This window comes from Chamaea fasciata, unplaced genomic scaffold, assembly GCF_029207755.1.
Source record: "Chamaea fasciata isolate MVZ Bird 193981 ecotype frontalis unplaced genomic scaffold, bChaFas1.0.hap1 SCAF_25, whole genome shotgun sequence".
Taxonomy (NCBI): domain Eukaryota; kingdom Metazoa; phylum Chordata; class Aves; order Passeriformes; family Sylviidae; genus Chamaea; species Chamaea fasciata.
This window is the reverse complement of record NW_027094110.1, coordinates 2,792,856-2,810,172: the sequence shown is the minus strand read 5'-3', so window position 1 is coordinate 2,810,172 and position 17,317 is coordinate 2,792,856. Positions and strand designations below refer to the sequence as shown.

The 17,317-nt window shown below is 55.3% G+C and overlaps 2 protein-coding genes across 2 annotated transcripts; both read right to left on the bottom strand.

Moving 5' to 3' along the window:
* Window positions 1-119: 119 nt before the first annotated feature.
* LOC136301255 (pepsin B-like) lies at window positions 120-6,905 on the bottom strand. The gene is made up of 9 exons (XM_066204179.1): window positions 6,829-6,905; window positions 5,876-6,026; window positions 5,357-5,474; window positions 5,099-5,217; window positions 3,449-3,648; window positions 2,551-2,673; window positions 1,599-1,743; window positions 856-954; window positions 120-672 (listed from the first exon to the last, which is right to left on the bottom strand). Exons 1-9 carry the CDS (start codon window positions 6,882-6,884, stop codon window positions 520-522), a joined length of 1,164 nt encoding a protein of 387 aa, XP_066060276.1. The 5' UTR covers window positions 6,885-6,905; the 3' UTR covers window positions 120-519.
* Window positions 6,906-8,603: 1,698 nt separating this feature from the next.
* LOC136301254 (pepsin B-like) lies at window positions 8,604-14,846 on the bottom strand. The gene is made up of 9 exons (XM_066204178.1): window positions 14,791-14,846; window positions 13,497-13,650; window positions 12,670-12,787; window positions 10,956-11,074; window positions 10,471-10,670; window positions 10,202-10,324; window positions 9,928-10,078; window positions 9,268-9,366; window positions 8,604-9,177 (listed from the first exon to the last, which is right to left on the bottom strand). Exons 1-9 carry the CDS (start codon window positions 14,844-14,846, stop codon window positions 9,025-9,027), a joined length of 1,173 nt encoding a protein of 390 aa, XP_066060275.1. The 3' UTR covers window positions 8,604-9,024.
* Between the last annotated feature and the right edge of the window lie 2,471 nt (window positions 14,847-17,317).

The window sequence follows — 17,317 nt, the reverse complement described above, 5'->3', positions numbered from 1 at the left end:
TTTAATCCCTCATTTATTTGCAAATACACGTGGGCCAGTCCCCCTTGGAAAGAATAAAAAAAACCCCAAGGAATCTGGAGTTGTTCACATGCAGCTTCTCCTGCTCCAAACTGGTTCCCAAAGCCTCCAGCCAGGGCTCAGCCCTGCAGTCCTCAGCCTGAAATTCTCCCACTCATCCCGGTCTCCCAGCCAGCTCCAGCAAGGATCTGGGTCCCATTAAACAAAAAAAAAAAAAAAAAAAAAAAAAAAAAAAAAAAAGAAAAAAAAAGAAAACCGACCAAACAAACAGCGAACAAAACAAGAAAACAAAAAACAAAACAACCCCAAACAAACAAACAAACAAACAAAACCACCACAAATTTGTCATTGCCACAATCCAAAAGCTCAGGAAGTGCCTGGAAACCTCGAGCGCCGAGTTGGATTCGCACCCCTTTATTCACAGCTCATCACCACACCCGCATCCAAGGGAGGAGAAGGTCATTCCAGGGCTGAAATCCCCCGCGGATGGTGCTCACATCCCTAGGATGCCGTGGCAAAGCCCACCCTGTTGTTGGCCAGGTCGAAGATGGAATAATACTGCCGGAGGAAGAGGTTCCCCAGGATCCAGAGGGGCTGGCCGCCGGCAGAGGACACGTAGGTGCTCTCCACCCCCACCGTGCAAATCCCATCGTTCTGGGAGGGAAAAACAAATCCAATTCCAGCACAATTCCCAAGGCAATTCGCTCCCCACGGCCACAGGCAGGCCGCAGAAGCTCCAGGAGATGGGGGTGTTGGGAAATAAAAAAAAATCTGATTTTCTGCTGGGCAGAACTGCGAATTCTGCAACAAAACCTGGGGTGGGGGAATCCCACGTACCTGCAGGATGTAGACAGAGGGAGGCAGCGGTAACCAGGCCCCAGCGATGGCAAAATACAGGGGGGGCATTTCGGGGACCCTGCTGCAGTCAACGAGGAACTGCAGGACAGGCAAGGAGGGCTCAGGACACCCGGGAGTGGCACTTTGTCCAGTGGTCACCACAGCCCTGATGGTGCCAGCCCCACATTTATCAATTTATTTCATTTTTACCCCACTGCAGAGCTGGCCCTGTTGCTGCCAGGCCCCCATTCATAATTTTTTTTATTTTTTTTTATTTTTCCCCTACTGCAGAGTTGTTCCTGATGGTGCCAGCCCCACATTTATCAATTTATTTCATTTTTACCCCACTGCAGGGCTGTTCCAGGCCTGTTCCTGACAGTGCCAGACCCAAAATCATCAAATTATTTCCTTTTTTCCCCCACTGCAGGGTTGTTCCTGATGGTTCCAGACCCACATTTATCAATTTATTTCATGTTTCCCCCACTGCAGGGCGTCTCCTGACAGTGCCAGACCCACATTTGTCAGATTATTTCCTTTTTTGCCAGACTGCAGGGCTGTTCCTGACAGTGCCAGACCCACATTCATCCAACTATTTTCTTTTTCCCCCACTGCAGCGCTGTTCCTGGTGGTTCCAGACCCGCATTCATAATTTTTTTTTCATTTTCTCCCACCGCAGGGCTGTTCCAGGTGGGATATTTTGCTCTTTTGGGGACTCTGGGATGTCAGCCCCATCCCCATCCTACCCCCTGGTCGCTCTCCTGGGCACCCAGAGCCTGCAGCAGGGCTGGCATGAGGGGCCCTGGCACGGTCAGCAGGAAGGTCCCGGTGTCCACAATCCCATGACAACCCTGGCTGCACCAGCCAGTGACCTCCAGCCCCACGGAGAACCTGGAAAAGCGGCAGGAAAAGGGTTGGGAAAGGTTTCCCAGCTGTCTTGGGTCGCAATGCAGGATGGATTCCATTCCCAATGTGTTGAAACCGGTTGCAGAGGTGTTTGTCTTTATCTCATAACTCCTGGCTGGAGGGGGCTGGTGCCTTCTGTTGATGGGCAGCTGTTAAACCAGGTGGGGCCGAGTTCTTTATCCCTTCCAGGACACATCCTCCCCCCAGGGCATACCTGCTGTCCATGGGCCATCGAGGCTCACTGCAGGGCTGATACAATCCCATCATCCCACGGGGAGAGGCTCCACCCAGGGGGAGGAGCCCAGCATTCCCGCCTGGATCACCGCTGGCATTCAGAACCGCAGCACAGCCTGTGTGCACTGGGTTCCCAGAGGGAGCCCGGACCCATCCCAGCACCACCGGGCCCTTCTCCAGGATCATCTCTGCTCCAGCAGAACCGCAGCTGGCGCTGCAGGAGGGTTTGTCTGGGCTGACACCAACACCCCGACCAACAGCGGGTCAGCGCCTGGTCTCACTCTGGCACGGTTTCTAGGATTTACTTTTTGTTTACTTGGGTTTTTTTGTACCACGACATTTGTATTTTTAATATTCCCAGTAAAGAACTGTTATCCCTATTCCCATATCTTTCCCTGAAAGCCCCTTAATTGCAAAACTATAATAATTCGGAGGGAGGGGGTTTACATTCTCCATTCCAAGGGAAGCTCCAGTTTTCTGTCTTTCCTGTCTTTTCCTGTCTTTCCAAACCAAGGCACCAACCCAGACCCGCTCTGAGCTCCGGGCAGCAGCACTCACCCCTCAATGCCGATCTTCCAGTACAATTCCTGGATCACCGGAGCCCAGAAAACCTCCCCGGAGAAGAGTTGGGGGTCCACTCCCCCCAGGATGAGTTCCCCGCCGTAATCGTATGTGGGGTTGCTGGAAAGACACAAAATCAGCCCCAAAATCGGGCAAAAATCTGAATTTCTGCCCCGTGATGGCTTCCCCACCATAGTTATATGTTGGGTTGATGGAAAGACAAAATCAGCCCCAAAATCAGTCAAAAAAAAAAGGATAAAATCAGGCCAAAATCTGAGTTTTTGCTCCGTGATGACTTCCCCGCCACAATTATACATGGAGTTGCTGGAAAGACACAAAATAAGCCCCAAAATCGGACCTAAAATTGGCCCCAAAATCAGACCAAAATCTGAATGAAATCAGCTCAAAATCTAAATAAAATGAGCTCAAAATCTGAATTTTTCCTCTGTGAGGATTTCCCTACTGTAATTACATGTCGGGGTTGCTGGAAAGACAAAAAATCAGCCCCAAATCTGAATAAAATCAGCTCAAAATCTGAATTTCTGCTCTGTGATGACTTCCCCACCCTCACTATATGTTGGAGTTGCTGGAAGGACATAAAAAAGTCCCAAAATCGACCCCAAAATCAGCCCAAAATCCGAATAAAAACTGCCCAAAATCTGAATAAAATCGCCTCAAAATCTGGATTTTTGCTTTGTGATGACTTCCCCACCATAATTACATGTGGAGTTGCTAGAAAAACACTAAATCCACCCAAAATCTGCATTAAATGAACTCAAAATCTGCATAAAACGAACCCAAAATCTGAATTTCTGCCCCGCGGAGCACGGAGGGCTGTGGGGAGAAGCTGCGGCCGGAGGGAAGGACGGCTCGGGGCAGTGCCTGGCGCTCTCACCGCGAGAAGGAGAAGCTGAAGATGGGTTTGCTGAGCTGCTCCTGCCGCAGCAGGTTCTGCAGCAGCGTGGGGAAGCCAGGGATGGCCACGCCCGGGTAAGCCAAGCCCAAAATCCCGTCGAAGCCCAGGTAGGAGAAGGGCGAGCTGGGCTCAGCCAGGCTCAGGCCGAACTCCTGGTTGCTGAGGGTGATGTTCTGGATCTGCAGGGAGAGGGAAGGTGCTGGGAGACGTGGGGATTTGGTCACAGAAGGTGAATCTGCGCTGGCAGAGGCTCTTTTCCATCAGCGATGGGGTCAGGAGCAGCCTGACTCGGTTTTGTCCCCTCATTCTTTTTATTCCATAAAAAAAAACAAAACACGTGTGTGTTTGTTATCTTCTTTTCTTCTGTTAGAGCCGGGATCAATGCTTGGGAAATGCAGCCTCTGTGTTCGGACTCCGATGTTTATTAATTCTCATCTATGTCACAGTCTCGCAAGCTGTGAGTTCTAGCTAACAAGGTAGAATATGGCTCTAACTCTTTCCAAGATATTTTAATCATAAATTCTCCAGTTATGAAATGACACCTGAATTATTTTTACTTTTAACCCAATAACCAACCACCCGTGGCCCGCAATTACAAAATCCCACCCAGACCCATGAAGAAGGTGAAAACAAAGGACTCAGCCTCTGCCCTAAAATTTCCATTTTGCTTTATATATATTACTGTATTCTAAACCTTTAAACCCCAAGTTTTCCACCCTGTGTTATCACACGCTTCTATCCAAACCCCACACCCACAATCCCAGCGCTGTCACTCAATTTTGGAAACCTCTTCCACAACCTCAGACCAAATGCAGCGTTTTCTTGGGGGTCCGTGCCTGCCAGCACAGAAAGCCTGAAATTCCCAGTGCCCAGGGTTCCAACAGTGACCCACAGTTTTGTCCTCTTATCCTTTTTATTCCCCCCCCCCCCCAAAAAAAAATAAAACCACAAACCCAGTTTTGCCTCTTAAATGAGATTAAAATCACGTTTTCTCTGCCTGCAAGGGCTGGGAATGGGTTTGTTTAGGGGCTGGGAATGGGTTTGTTTAGGGGCAGGGAATGGGTTTGTTCAGGGCTGGGAATGGGTTTGTTTAGGGGCTGGGAATGGGTTTGTTTAGGGGCAGGGAATGGGTTTGTTCAGGGCTGGGAATGGGTTTGATAGGGCTGGGAATGGGTTTGTTTAGGGACAGGGAATGGGTTTGTTCAGGGCTGGGAATGGGTTTGATAGGGCTGGGAATGGGTTTGTTTAGGGACAGGGAATGGGTTTGTTCAGGGCTGGGAATGGGTTTGATAGGGCTGGGAATGGGTTTGTTTAGGGGCTGGGAATGGGTTTGTTCAGGGCTGGGAATGGGTTTGTTTAGAGCTGGGAATCAGTTTGTTTAGGGCTGGGAATAGGTTTATTTAGGGCTGGGAATGGGTTTGATAGGGCTGGGAATGGGTTTGCTTGCAGATCCCAGTCTTGGAGTGGATTCACGGCTGCCACACCTTAATTTAATCAGGAACCAATCCCCAGAATAAAAAGGTGCTTTTAAGGTCCTCCCTGGTACTTTTCAGGTCCTTTTAAGGTTATCCCAGTTGGATTTGCCTGTCCCTGCCGTGTCCATGCCCCAGCCCCTCAGGGGACACTCACTGTCACCGTGTCCCATCCCAGCACCACGGACACGTCCCCAAAGCCGTATGTCAGGGTGTAGCTGGCGTCAGTGCCCACGAAGGTGGAGGACAGGCTCTGGTTGAACCTGGCATGATCCTCTGCAGGGGACAGAAGGTGACACCTCCAAGTCACATCCCCATCCCAGGGAATGGGGCATCAAAGCAGTTTGGTGGCCCCAAACCCCCTGGGGTGGCACTGGTGCCCCTGTCACAGCTGGTGTCCCCCAGGGGTGCTCACCACAGGCTGGGCTCTGGCAGTAGGTGGAGGGCACCCAGAGGTCGGCAGAGCCGGTGTCAAAGATCACCAGGAAGTTTTGGGGAGGGCTCCCGATGCCGATCTCCCCGAAGTAGAAGGTCTGTGAACGAGCACTTGGGTGGGTTTCTGCTCCTGGCCTGTTTGTTTAATTTTTTTTGTTGTTCAATGAGGTTTCTGAGCCCCCAAACTGCTGCTCGTGGGCCTGGAGGGCACCAAAGCCCAGAAAGGGACAATGGTTTGCCCTGGACAAGGTCAGGAATGGTGGATCAGCCCTGATCAACTCTGATCTTTCGGGGAAGGGATGTCCCTGCCCTAACTCCAGTTGATGCCTCCTGCCCTCCCAGCCCTCAGAGCCAGCCCAAACCCCCCAAAAAACCCTTCCCAAAGCCCTGAACTGGGAAGTGGGAGGGAGCTGAGCCCCCAAGCAGCCAGGAAAGCCAAGAAGGGCTCCCCAAAAAGCCAAGATGGCTCAGAGGGGAAAGGAAAAGCTTCAGCACTCACATCCAGGTGGTTCAGCAGAGGTTCGTAAGCCACGGCCCCTCTGAGCTGGTATTTCCTGCCCGGGTCCCCCGGCAGGGCGTCCAGGAGCCCCTCGGGCAGCCCCTGCTCTCTGATCAGCTCCTGCACGGACCTGCCCCTCCTCAGGGGGATCCTGCGGGGTGCAGAGACCCCCCTGTGCACCCCCTGTGCCGGGGGGGAGCCCCTCTGCAGGCACACTCCTCATCCTCACTCCCAGACCCCTCATCTTCATCCTCACTTGCCCCCAGATCCCTCATCCTCACCCCCAGACCCCTCATCCTCACCCGGTCCTGCACCCTGACCCCTCATTTCCAGACCCTTCATCCTCACCCCACCTGCCCCCAGACACCTCATCCTCACTCTCTTTCCCCCAGAGCCCTCATCCTCATCCCCAGACCCCTCATCTCATCCCCAGACCCCTCATCTCATCCCCAGACCCCTCATCCTCATCTCCAGACCCCTCATCTCATCCCCAGACCCCTCATCCTCACCCCCAGACCCCTCATCTCATCCCCAGACCCCTCATCCTCATCTCCAGACCCCTCATCTCATCCCCAGACCCCTCATCCTCAGCCCCAGACCCCTCATCCTCACCCCCACCTGCCCCAGACTCCTCATCCTCATCTCCAGACCCCTCATCTCATCCCCAGACCCCTCATCCTCACCCCCAGACCCCTCATCTCATCCCCAGACCCCTCATCCTCATCTCCAGACCCCTCATCTCATCCCCAGACCCCTCATCCTCACCCCCAGAACCCTCATCCTCATCCTCAGACCCCTCATCCTCACCCCCAGACCCCTCATCCTCACCCCCAGACCCCTCATCCTCACCCCCAGACCCCTCATCCTCACCCCCAGACCCCTCTTCTCACCTCCAGACCCCTCATCCTCACCCCCAGACCCCTCATCCTCACCCCACCTGCCCCCAGACCCACCTGAGCATCCCCTCCCCGAGCGGGAGGCACAGCAGGGCCAGTGCCAGCCCCCACATGTCCCCGGCGGTGGCGGTGGCTCGGTGACAGCTCCAGGGCCGGGACAGGCTGGGAATGGTCATGTCCGTGTCCAGCTCCTTCCTCCTGCCCTCAATCCCTGTTCCCACCCTCGGCTTCGTCACCGCATCCGCCCCGATTTCCCTCCTCACCCGCTCAGCGCCTCCGATACCCAGACCAAATACGGGACATCAGATAAAGAGCAGAACGCGGCCGTTATCACCGAGTTAAAGGCTTTTTCTCCAGCCCCGGCTCCGGCTTTCCCGAAAACAAAGGCAAAAACCACACACACCCTTTCCAGCAAATGCAAATTCCAGCTGCTGCTCTTCTGGGAATGGGCAGGAGCAGCCGTGTTCCAGGTGTTCCAGGTGTTTCGGGTGCCCTCAGACCCGCTGGCTGCTCCCATCCCAGTTTTTTGGGCATGGAATGATGCTTGGAATGTTGAGAAGCTCGGGAAACCCCCCCTCAAGTTTTCCTTGCTCCTCCATCGCATCCTGATGGATGTGCCTCGGCCCGCAGGGAGCAGAGGGGACAGCAAAGAGCGGCGGGGACATGGCCAGCCTTTGCTTGTCCCCTCCTGCCACCAGCACCCCGCTTCCAGCAGGAAATTCCCGTTCCAGAGGGAACAGGAGGAGGAGGAGGAGAAGGAGGAGAATGAGAAGGAGGAGAAAGATGAGGAGAAGGAGGAAGAGGAGGAGGAAGAGGAGGAATGCCCTTCCCTGCCGTCCCAGCCCTCTCAATCTCGGTCTCAGCGCTCAGCCCGTGTCAATATTTTGACACAGAGCTCGGAGCACTTTGTGTCCTTCCCCCGGCAAGTGACAGAGCCGCGAACGCATCCGAGAACGAGCTCAGGTGATGAAGAACTCCTGAGAAACGACTCCGGACCCAGGGAAAGAGCGCGATCACCCAACCTCCCCCGGCCCGGGGCGCTCCATCCCCTTGGACCACACCCTCCCATTCCTGATATTCCCAGCGCAGTTTTCCCAGGCTGAGGGGCCCCACTCCAGGGCTCAGGGGTCATTTGGGTGTCGTGACTCAGCTCTGGTGATAAAAGAACTTCCGAGAAACTCTGGGAAAGAGCGGGGTCAGCCAACCTCCTGCCCAGGTGTTCCCCATCCCCTTGGGCCACACCTCCAGCCCAGTTCCTGATATTCCCAGTGCAGTTTTCCCGGCCTGAGCAGCCCCACTTTGGGGTTCAGGGGACATTTGGGTGTCGTGATTCACCTCCCGGCCTCAGATTCCCGCTCGGACAAACCCCAGGGCCTTGGCAAACCTTTTCCAGCCGCAGGGAAAGTCAGAGGCTTCCTCCCCTGAGCTTCCCCGAGGGCTGGAGGTGGGGACTGCCCATCCCTGGGGATTTATCCCAGGGCCTGGAGCTCATCCCAGCCCTTTCCTTGCTGGAGAAAGGGATTGTCAACCCCTCGGGCTGCTCCCAACAAACCCAGGAGCTCAGAGACCGTTTGGGATGTCAGGGTTCATTTGTCACATTTCATAAGTACATACTATATAATTATATAAATTATAATTATATATATATAATTATATATATTATATTATAATGTTATATAAAATAAAGACTGCTTTGGTTCATATAACATCTAAACCGGAAAATAGAAAAGATAATCAGAACCCCCCCCCCCGTATTCCTGAATTATCTTATCCAGATGAAGACGGCAGTGACCAAGAGCTCCAGGAGAGGGATTTATTAAACCTCTGTTATCAGGGAGTGGGAGACTGGGTGGAGCCACCAGAAGAAATAAAACACATTGATGGGATGGGGGAAGGTCGGAGGCTAAAACCAACATCTACAAGGAATGTTTAAATAACACATAAGAGCTCTATGAAGAAGTGACCAACTGGTGCACTGAAATAAGTTAGCATGTGCTCTTAGCTGAATGCCCAGTCACCCAGCCGTAATTGTTTATCAATTTAACTATTTGCTTTATTTCTATCTCCTAATCGTCTCTTTATTAAACTTTTTACATTTTACCAAGAAAGCGAACTTCAATTTCACATTACAGGAGGCGGCGAGGACACAGAAATCCCAAGGGACAGGGATGGCAAGGAACAGAAATGCCCCTGGGAATGCTGTGACGCTCCACGGGCGCCGGGAGAGGGGCTGGAATTTGCCGCCCCCCTCCTCTATGCCGACGGGGCGAAGCCCACGCGGTTGTTGGCCATGTCGAAGACGGTGTAATATTCCTTGAGGAAAACGTTTCCCAGGATCCAGAGGGGCTGCCCGTCCTGGGAGGGCAGGTAGGTGACCTCGATGCCCAGCGTGCAGTACCCATTGCTCTGTGGGAGGGGAATAAAGGGGGGGGTCAGCACCTGGAGCAGGCACAGCTCCGGGAATTCCCGGGAATTCCGAGTGGATCCCACACGTACGTTGAGGACGTAGGCGGAGGGGGACAGCAGGAGCTGGGCGCCGCCGATGCTGAAGGTGATGGGGGGCATGCTCTGGGTGTCGTTGCAGTCCACGGCGTACTGCGGGGACACAGGGACAGCAGGGGATGGCAGGGACAGGGCAGAGGCCACCCCGTGCCAGGGTGACAAACACTGCCAGCCCCCGGGATCGTGGAATGGTTTGGGGTGGAAGTGAGGATAAAGCTCATCCAGTGTCACCCCTGCCCTGGGCAGGGACACCTCCCGTTGTCCCAGCGTGCTCCAAACTGACCTGGGACACTGCCAGGGATCCAGGGGTGGTCACAGCTTCTCTGGGCTCCCCACCCTCACAGGGAGGAATTCCTTCCCTGTATCAAACCTATATTTCCTCTCTTTCAATCCGAACTCATACCGTCCTGGCACTCCAGGCCCTCGTCCCAAGTCCTTCTCTGACTTCCCTGTAATCCCTTTCAGATCCTGGAATGAGCAATTCCACACAATGTTCTCTTCTCCAGGCTGAACATCCCCACCCCTCTCAGCCTGATGTCCCCTCATCCTGCTGCCACACACCTGCAGTCCCTTTGTCCTGCAGGTGCCACCTGAGTTCTGTGGGACCTGGGCTCTGATTCCCACGCAGGCTCCAGACCCCCCAAAAGCCCCCACACTCACCCCATAGCTGGTCTCCTGGGCCCCCAGGGCCTCCAGGATGCTCTCGAGGTACTCCTGGGGCACGGTCAGCAGGAATGTCCCCGTGTCCACGATGGCCTGGCAGCCCTGGCTGCACCAGCTGCTCTCCGACTGCCCCACAGCAAACCTGGGAAGAGAACGGGGACAAGGACGTGGCTTTGGCCACCTGCTGGCCCCTAAACCCAAAGCATCGAGCCTTGAACCCTGCAAAGCTGCAGCTGAACGCCCCAGAGGTACAAACGCCACTCACTCCTCCAGTGCCACCTGCCAGTAAAGCTCCTGTGTCACCGGTGCCCACGTGATGTCCCCCTGGAAGAGCTGAGGGTCGACACCCCCGAGGAGGAGCTCTCCCCCGTACTCGTAGGTGGGCTGACTGCAAAAAAAAAACCAGTCACAGCAGCAGAGATGAGGAAATCCGTGTGATGAACGTGGGCCAGAGAGGGATAAACCCCCAAGGAACCCTCCTGGGGACAGGCAGGGCACACGAGGACACGCAGAGCACCCTGGAAGGGTTTTTACCGTGAGAAGTAAAAGCTGAAGATGGGCTCAGCCAGCTGGTTCTGCTCCAGCATCCCCTCCAGAGCCGTGGCCATCCCTCCCACTGCCAGGGAGGGGTAGGCCATGCCCAGGATCCCATCGAAATCGGCGAAGTAGAACGGCTGGGTGGGCTCGTCCTGGCTGAGCCCGAACTCCTGGTTGGTGACAGTGATGCTCTGGATCTGCAGGGGAACATGGATCTGAGCTCAGCCAGGCAAACCTGCTCCCAAAGCGCTGCAGGGACACAGCTGGTGCCAACAGCACCAGGCAGAGGGGAAAACTGGGGGGAAAAACCCAGGAATTGGGTTAAAACCCAGCCAAAGGCCGGCTGGGCGACTGAGGGTGGCAATAAACGGTTTATATCTGCCCAGGGTTTGTCCAACACAGGACATGAGGTCGGCCCTTAGGCTGCTCCTGGGCTCATTCCATGGGGACAGGCGGGCAGGGGTGGCACGGGGAGCACCGACCTGGAGCGTGTCAGAGCCCAGCACGATGGTGACAGCGCCGCTGCCGTAGGACACGGTGTAGGAGCGGCCACTGGGGGTGAAGGTGGCCGAGTCACCGGGCTTGAACTTGGCGTGGTTGACTGGGGAGAGAGAACAGGGGAAAGCCCTGGGCATGGGCTGCAGTGGGATTTCACTGCTGGATTCTCCATTGGGATCGTTCCCAGGAGCAGGTCCTGTGCTGCAATGGGATTTCACTGCTGGATGATCCATTGGGATCATTCCCAGGAGCAGATCCTGTGCTGCAGTGGGATTTCACTGCTGGATGCTCCATTGGGATAATCCCAAGGAGCAGATCCTCTGCTGCAGTGGGATTTCACTGCTGGATGCTCCTCTGGGATAATCCCCAAGGTCCTGGGGATGGGGACAGGCTGCTCCTCTGGCCCGTGGTTCTCTTTTGAGTTGTGGGGTTTGCATCCCAGCTTTGCCCAGATCCCTCTCCAGGTGATGCTTCAGGATTTTTCGCTTTTCTGTTTTTCATACATTTGTAATCCTGCGATTATTCACTGCAGAACTCTAAACTCCATACACAGTGTGAGCTGCTGTCTTCATGTTTGCATCGCCGGGGTCACAAGCACGAGGGCAAAGTGAAATTTTGTGAAATTTCACAGTGAAATCCCCGTCACTCTTTCACTGTGAGGGATGAACCCTGCTGGGAGTGGGACAGCAACTCTTCCCTCTGCCGGTTTTCCTCTTCCCTCTGCCCGGCTGCAGACGGCCAGGGAGCACCCCTGGGATTCCTGGGATGGCCCTGGGGATTTGGCCATCTCCCTCAGGCAGGCAGAGGGCTCTGAGCTTCCCAAGAAAGGCACCAGCTAGCCCAAATCAGCAGAGGATTTTAAAATTCAATGCCGTATTTTCAAGTTACTGAAAATAAAGACCTTTTACAGTTCAAAACGTTGTCTACAGGCCTATTTCCCCTCCTAAAGTGGTTCATCACAGAAGTCAAAGTTCTGCATGGAACCTCTGCAGGAATGACGGAAGGGTGGGAATACAGGAGCAGCTGCAGCCCTGCAGGAGTCTTGATTTGCAATAATCCTGGGCTCATGTTTTGTCTGTCAACGTGATGTCCCCAACATGACAGGGGAGGGACATGGAAGAATAAAGACCAGGATGTGGCTTTGGGAAAACTCAGGACCCTAAACCTAAACCAAAATGTAAAACTAAACCCCAACCATAACCCAAACGCTAACCGTAAAACTAAGCGTAACAGGACACGGGAAGGACGTGGAAGATGAGGGAGGAGGACGTGGTTTTGGAAACACACTGGCACCTACACTTAAAAGCTAACACTAAACCTGACTCTAATCTAAACGCTAAACCGAACCCAAAGCCTGATCCTAATTCTAGACATTAAACCTAACCATAACGCAAACCCTAAACTGAATCCGAACACTAACCCAAATCCCGACCCTAACTCAAACCCTAAACCTAACCCTAACCCTAAACCAAACCTTAACCGTAGACGCTAAGCCTAAGACTAACCCTAACATGACAGGGGACAGACGTGGAAGAACAGGGACCAGGACGTGGCTTTGGGCACCCAAACCCATCTGGGCTTGGTCAGCCTGGGATGCCTCCAGCCCTGCAGCCCTGGGATCCTTGGCGCTAATTAGCGAGTACTAATTACCCCCAGGAGCACTAATAGCTCCGCTCACAGCACCCCGGGGGTACTCACAGCAGGCAGGACTCTTGCAGTCCGAGGAGGGCACCCACAGGTTGGAGGAGCCGGTGTCGAAGAGCACCAAAAACTTCTGGGGGGGCTCCCCGATGCTGATCTCCCCAAAGTAGGAGGACTGGAAAAACCAGGGAATTTCCATTGGCCACGGGCTCAGGGACAGGCCAGGCTTCCCCCTGGCATCCCCTATCCCAGAGCCAGCCAGGCAGGAGCAGAACGAGCTCTCACCCTGCTTTTACTGCTGCCCCCCCAAAAATGAAATATTCGATAATTATTGTTGGGTTTGTTTCGTGCAGAGAAGCCTCGCTCTTTGTGGCTGGGGGTGAACTTCCTTGAGGTTCAAAATAGAAGCTTAAAAGAGTGAGGGGAAAGGGGAAAAAACAGTTTAAGAGTGGGGGGAAAAGTAGTTTAAGAGTGAGGAGAAAAGCAGTTTAAGAAGGGGAGGAAAGGCAACTTAAGTGTGGGGGAAAAGCAATTTAAGAGTGGAGGAAAAAAGCAATTTAAGAGTGGGGGCAAAAAGCAATTTATGAGTGGGGAAAAAGGCAACTTAAGAGTGGGGAAAAAGGCAACTTAAGAGTGGGGAAAAAAGCAATTTATGAGTGGGGGAAAAGGCAACTTAAGAGTGGGGGAAAAGGCAATTCAAGAGTGGGGGAAAAGGCAACTTAAGAGTGGGGGAAAAAAACAAATTAAGAGTGGAGGGAAAAGCAATTTAAGAGTGGGGAAAAAAGCAATTTCTCACTCCTGGAGGCTCAGGGGTGTCCAGGTTGCTGAGGCAGCTGGGAAGGAGGAAGGACAGGCAGGGAGGAGGAGGAGTGTGGGGCACTCACATCCAGGTGGTTGGTTATGGGCTCCCTCACCACCGAGCCCTGCCTGGGCTGGTATTTCTTCACCGGATCGTATTTAATGTGCTTCAGGAAATCATCCAGCACCCCGGCTGCCCTCATCTTGTCCCGGATGGACAGGCCCTTCTTCAGACTGATCCTGCACAGAGAGAGGTGAAACGCAACAGAGAGCAGCAGGAAATGAGATCATTTGGGCATTTTCAAAGGCTCAGTTCTCTGGGCTCCTTTGAGTGAAAGCAGGAGCTCTCCACATCCCAGGAGCTGCTCTCCATGTCCCCAGGAGCTCTCCACATCCCAGGAGCTGCTCTCAGTGTCCCAGGAGTGCTCCATGTCCCCAGGAGCTCTCCTTGCCCCAGGAGCTGCTCTCCACCCCCCAGGAGCTGCTCCCCATGTCCCCAGGAGCTGCTCTCCACCCCCCAGGAGCTGCTCTCCATGTCCCCAGGAGCTGCTCCCCATGTCCCCAGGAGCTCCCCATGTCCCAGGAGCTGCTCTCCATCCTCCAGGAGCTGCTCTCCATCCCCCAGGAGCTGCTCCCCATGTCCCCAGGATCTGCTGTCCATCCCCCAGGAGCTCTCCATGTCCCCAGGAGCTCTCCACGTCCCAGGAGCTGCTCCCCATGTCCCCAGGAGCTCCCCATGTCCCAGGAGCTGCTCTCCATCCCCCAGGACCTGCTCTCCACCCCCCAGGAGCTGCTCCCCATGTCCCCAGGATCTGCTCCCCATCCCCCAGGAGCTCTCCATCCCCCAGGAGCTGCTCTCCATCCCCCAGGAGCTCTCCATGCCCCAAGAGCTGCTCCCCATCCCCCAGGATATGCTCTCCATCCCCCAGGAGCTCTCCCTGTCCCAGGAGCTGCTGTCCATCCCCCAGGAGCTGCTCTCCACCCCCCAGGAGCTGCTCCCCATGTCCCCAGGTTCTGCTCCCCATGTCCCCAGGAGCTCTCCTTGCCCCAGGAGCTGCTCTCCATGTCCCCAGGAGCTGCTCCCCAGGAGCTCTCCATGTCCCAGGAGCTGCTCCCCATGTCCCCAGGAGCTCTCCATGTCCCAGGAGCTGCTCTCCATCCTCCAGGAGCTGCTCTCCATGTCCCCAGGAGCTCTCCATCCCCCAGGAGCTGCTCCCCATCCCCCAGGATCTGCTCTCCATGTCCCCAGGAGCTCTCCCTGCCCCAGGACCTCCCCGCGTCCCGCAGCCGCCCCGGGCGCTGTCCCCACGTGCGGCCGCGGCCGCGGCGGTGGCAGCGCGCTCCGCATCCCCGCGCTCCGCTCCCCGCCCTGTCCCCCACCTGACCGCCCCCTGGGCCAGCTGCAGGCACGCCAGGACCACCGGGAGCCACCTCATGGTGCCGAGCAGTCCAGGGTCACCCCTCGGGAGGCGGCAGGGCCGCCCGGGCTCCAGCTTTTATCCCGGGAAAGCAGCGCCGGCTCTTATCTGCCCGACCTCCGCTTTCCATTGGCACCTGGGGCAGCCCCGGCCTCAAGGGCCGCTTTGTGCCGCGGGCCACGAGGATTCTGCGGGATCGGCGCCCTCGGGGGCGAGATCAAAGGGGAAAACGAGGCGATAAAGGGGCAGCGCTTATCGGGGACGGGGGGACCCGACGTCACCGCGCTGGGCAGCGGCTGAGCTCGCCAAAAGCCGCGCCAAGCTCGCCCCGGGACAAAGGGACTCGCGGCTCCTGGCGCGGGAGGGAAAGGCTTTTGTCTGGCCTCCTTCCGCCCGGGCAGAGCGGGGATGGAGGCGGAGAGGCTGTCCCGGGACACGGGGCCAGGAGATGGAGCCCGGCAGGTCCCTTCCCTTGGTTTTTCCGGGATGTTCCCCACGTTCCTTCTCTTTTCCTCTAGGGTGATGCCCACGTTCCTTCTCTTGCTTTTTCCAGGATGGTCCCCAAGTTCCTTCTCTTGCTTTTTCCAAGTGGGACACCTCCCACTGTCCCAGGCTGCTCCAAGCCCCGTCCAGCCCGGCCTGGGACACTTCCAGGGGTGGGGCGGCCACAGCTTCTCTGGGAATTCCATGCCAGACCCTCTGCACCCTCACAGGAAAGAATTCCTTCCTAATATCAAACCTGAATCTCCTCTCTTCCAGCTTGAACCCACTCCCCCCTGTCCCTCACTCCAGTTCCTGATTAGCAGGTCCAGTCCCTGACCCTCCAGGTCCTGGAAGGGGCGGTGAGGTCTGACCCAAAGTGGGGCAGCACTGCGGGAATTGCTGCAGCAGGAATTAGGGATTTGGAGTTCCCAACAGCACAGATCCGGCGATCCTGCACGGAGCAGGGATTGTGCACCCAGGGTTTCCCTCGGGACCAGGCCCTGGGCATTCCCTCTCCTTTGCTTTCAGTTTCTCTCCTGTGTTGGTTTGGTGGTCCAGCTCCAACTCAGGGAATTCTGTCTCACCACCACCTTTCCCGGGATTCTGCAGTGGGTGAGCCCAGCACTCGAGGGGAGCCCGTGGAACCCGGAGCAGGGAAGGTTCTGTGGAGACCTCACCGACCCTTCCAGGACCTGGAGGGTCAGGGACTGGACCTGCTCATCAGGAACTGGAGTGAGGGACAGGGGGGAGTGGGTTCAGGCTGAAAGAGAGGAAATTCAGGTTTGATATTAGGAAGGAATTCTTCCCTGTGAGGGTACAGAGGGGCTGGGATGGAATTCCCAGAGAAGCTGTGGCCGCCCCACCCCTGGAAGTGTCCCAGACCAGGTTGGATGAAGCTTGGAGCAGCCTGGGACAGTGGGAGGTGTCCCTGCCCATGGCAGGGGTGGAATGAGATGATTTTTAAGTTCTTTCCAACCCAAACCAGTCTGGGATTCCACGGTTCTCTGCCCCCGGAGCAGCTGTGTTTATGAACCCACACACACCCTCGGATCCTTCACGAGCTGCTTTTAGTGTTTTATTTCCAAAACAGAGGTCACAGTCCACAGGAACAGCTTCCATCACATCAAAATAAACATCCCTCTCCTCCCGGTGAGCAAAGGATTGGTAAATAAACTGGAAATAAACGGTTGGGCTCCAGCTCAGGCATTTAAATTCCCAAACCAGGTGAGGATCGGCCACTTCTTGATGATCAAAACCTAAAGGGGCTCTAAGGGACCTGGAGAGGGATTTTGGACAAGGGGGTGGAGAGAAGAGACAAAGGAAATGTTTGACAGAGGGAAAGCAGCCCCAGGAATTGTCTGGTAAAGGTCTCCCCGTGGGTCACCAGCCAGCACAACCCTCCCATTCCATTTGTCCTGTTCAGCTCCACACTTCCAGGCAAGCCAGGAGCAGTCCTGAGCTCCCAGAGCTGGTCCTCAGAGAGGCACTGCCTGGATTTCCGTGGGAATAACCCAAAGGAACAACTGCACCGACCACCTTTGCCAGAAATGTTCGGTGCCCAAGGCGCCAGCACAGGTGACAAGGACAGGAGTCACGCAGGTGACAAGGACAGGAGTCACACAGGAGGAGCTCGAGGTGGCACTGAAGCATCTGGGCCTTTTCAGCTGGAAAAATCCCGTTCGCTTAGGGAAGGAAAACAAATTAGATCCCATCCTTACCACGAGCCTTTTCCATCCCCCGGCCTGTAATTGCCGACTTCAAAGCTGCCAGGGCTCTCCGTAATGAATTCACCTCCAGCAACAGGAACCCAAACCTGTTCTGCTGCCTGTGAGCAGCATTTCCAGCCGAGCTGGGGGAAAAGACAGAATTCCCAGAAAGGCTGAGGGCAGCCCTCCCAGAGGCTGGGATTAGGGAATGGGTTCATTAACCATCATTCACTAATGATCCTCCTGAGAGGGCTGAGCAGCATCACACAGAGAGACAATGAGAAAACTGGGAGCTGGAAG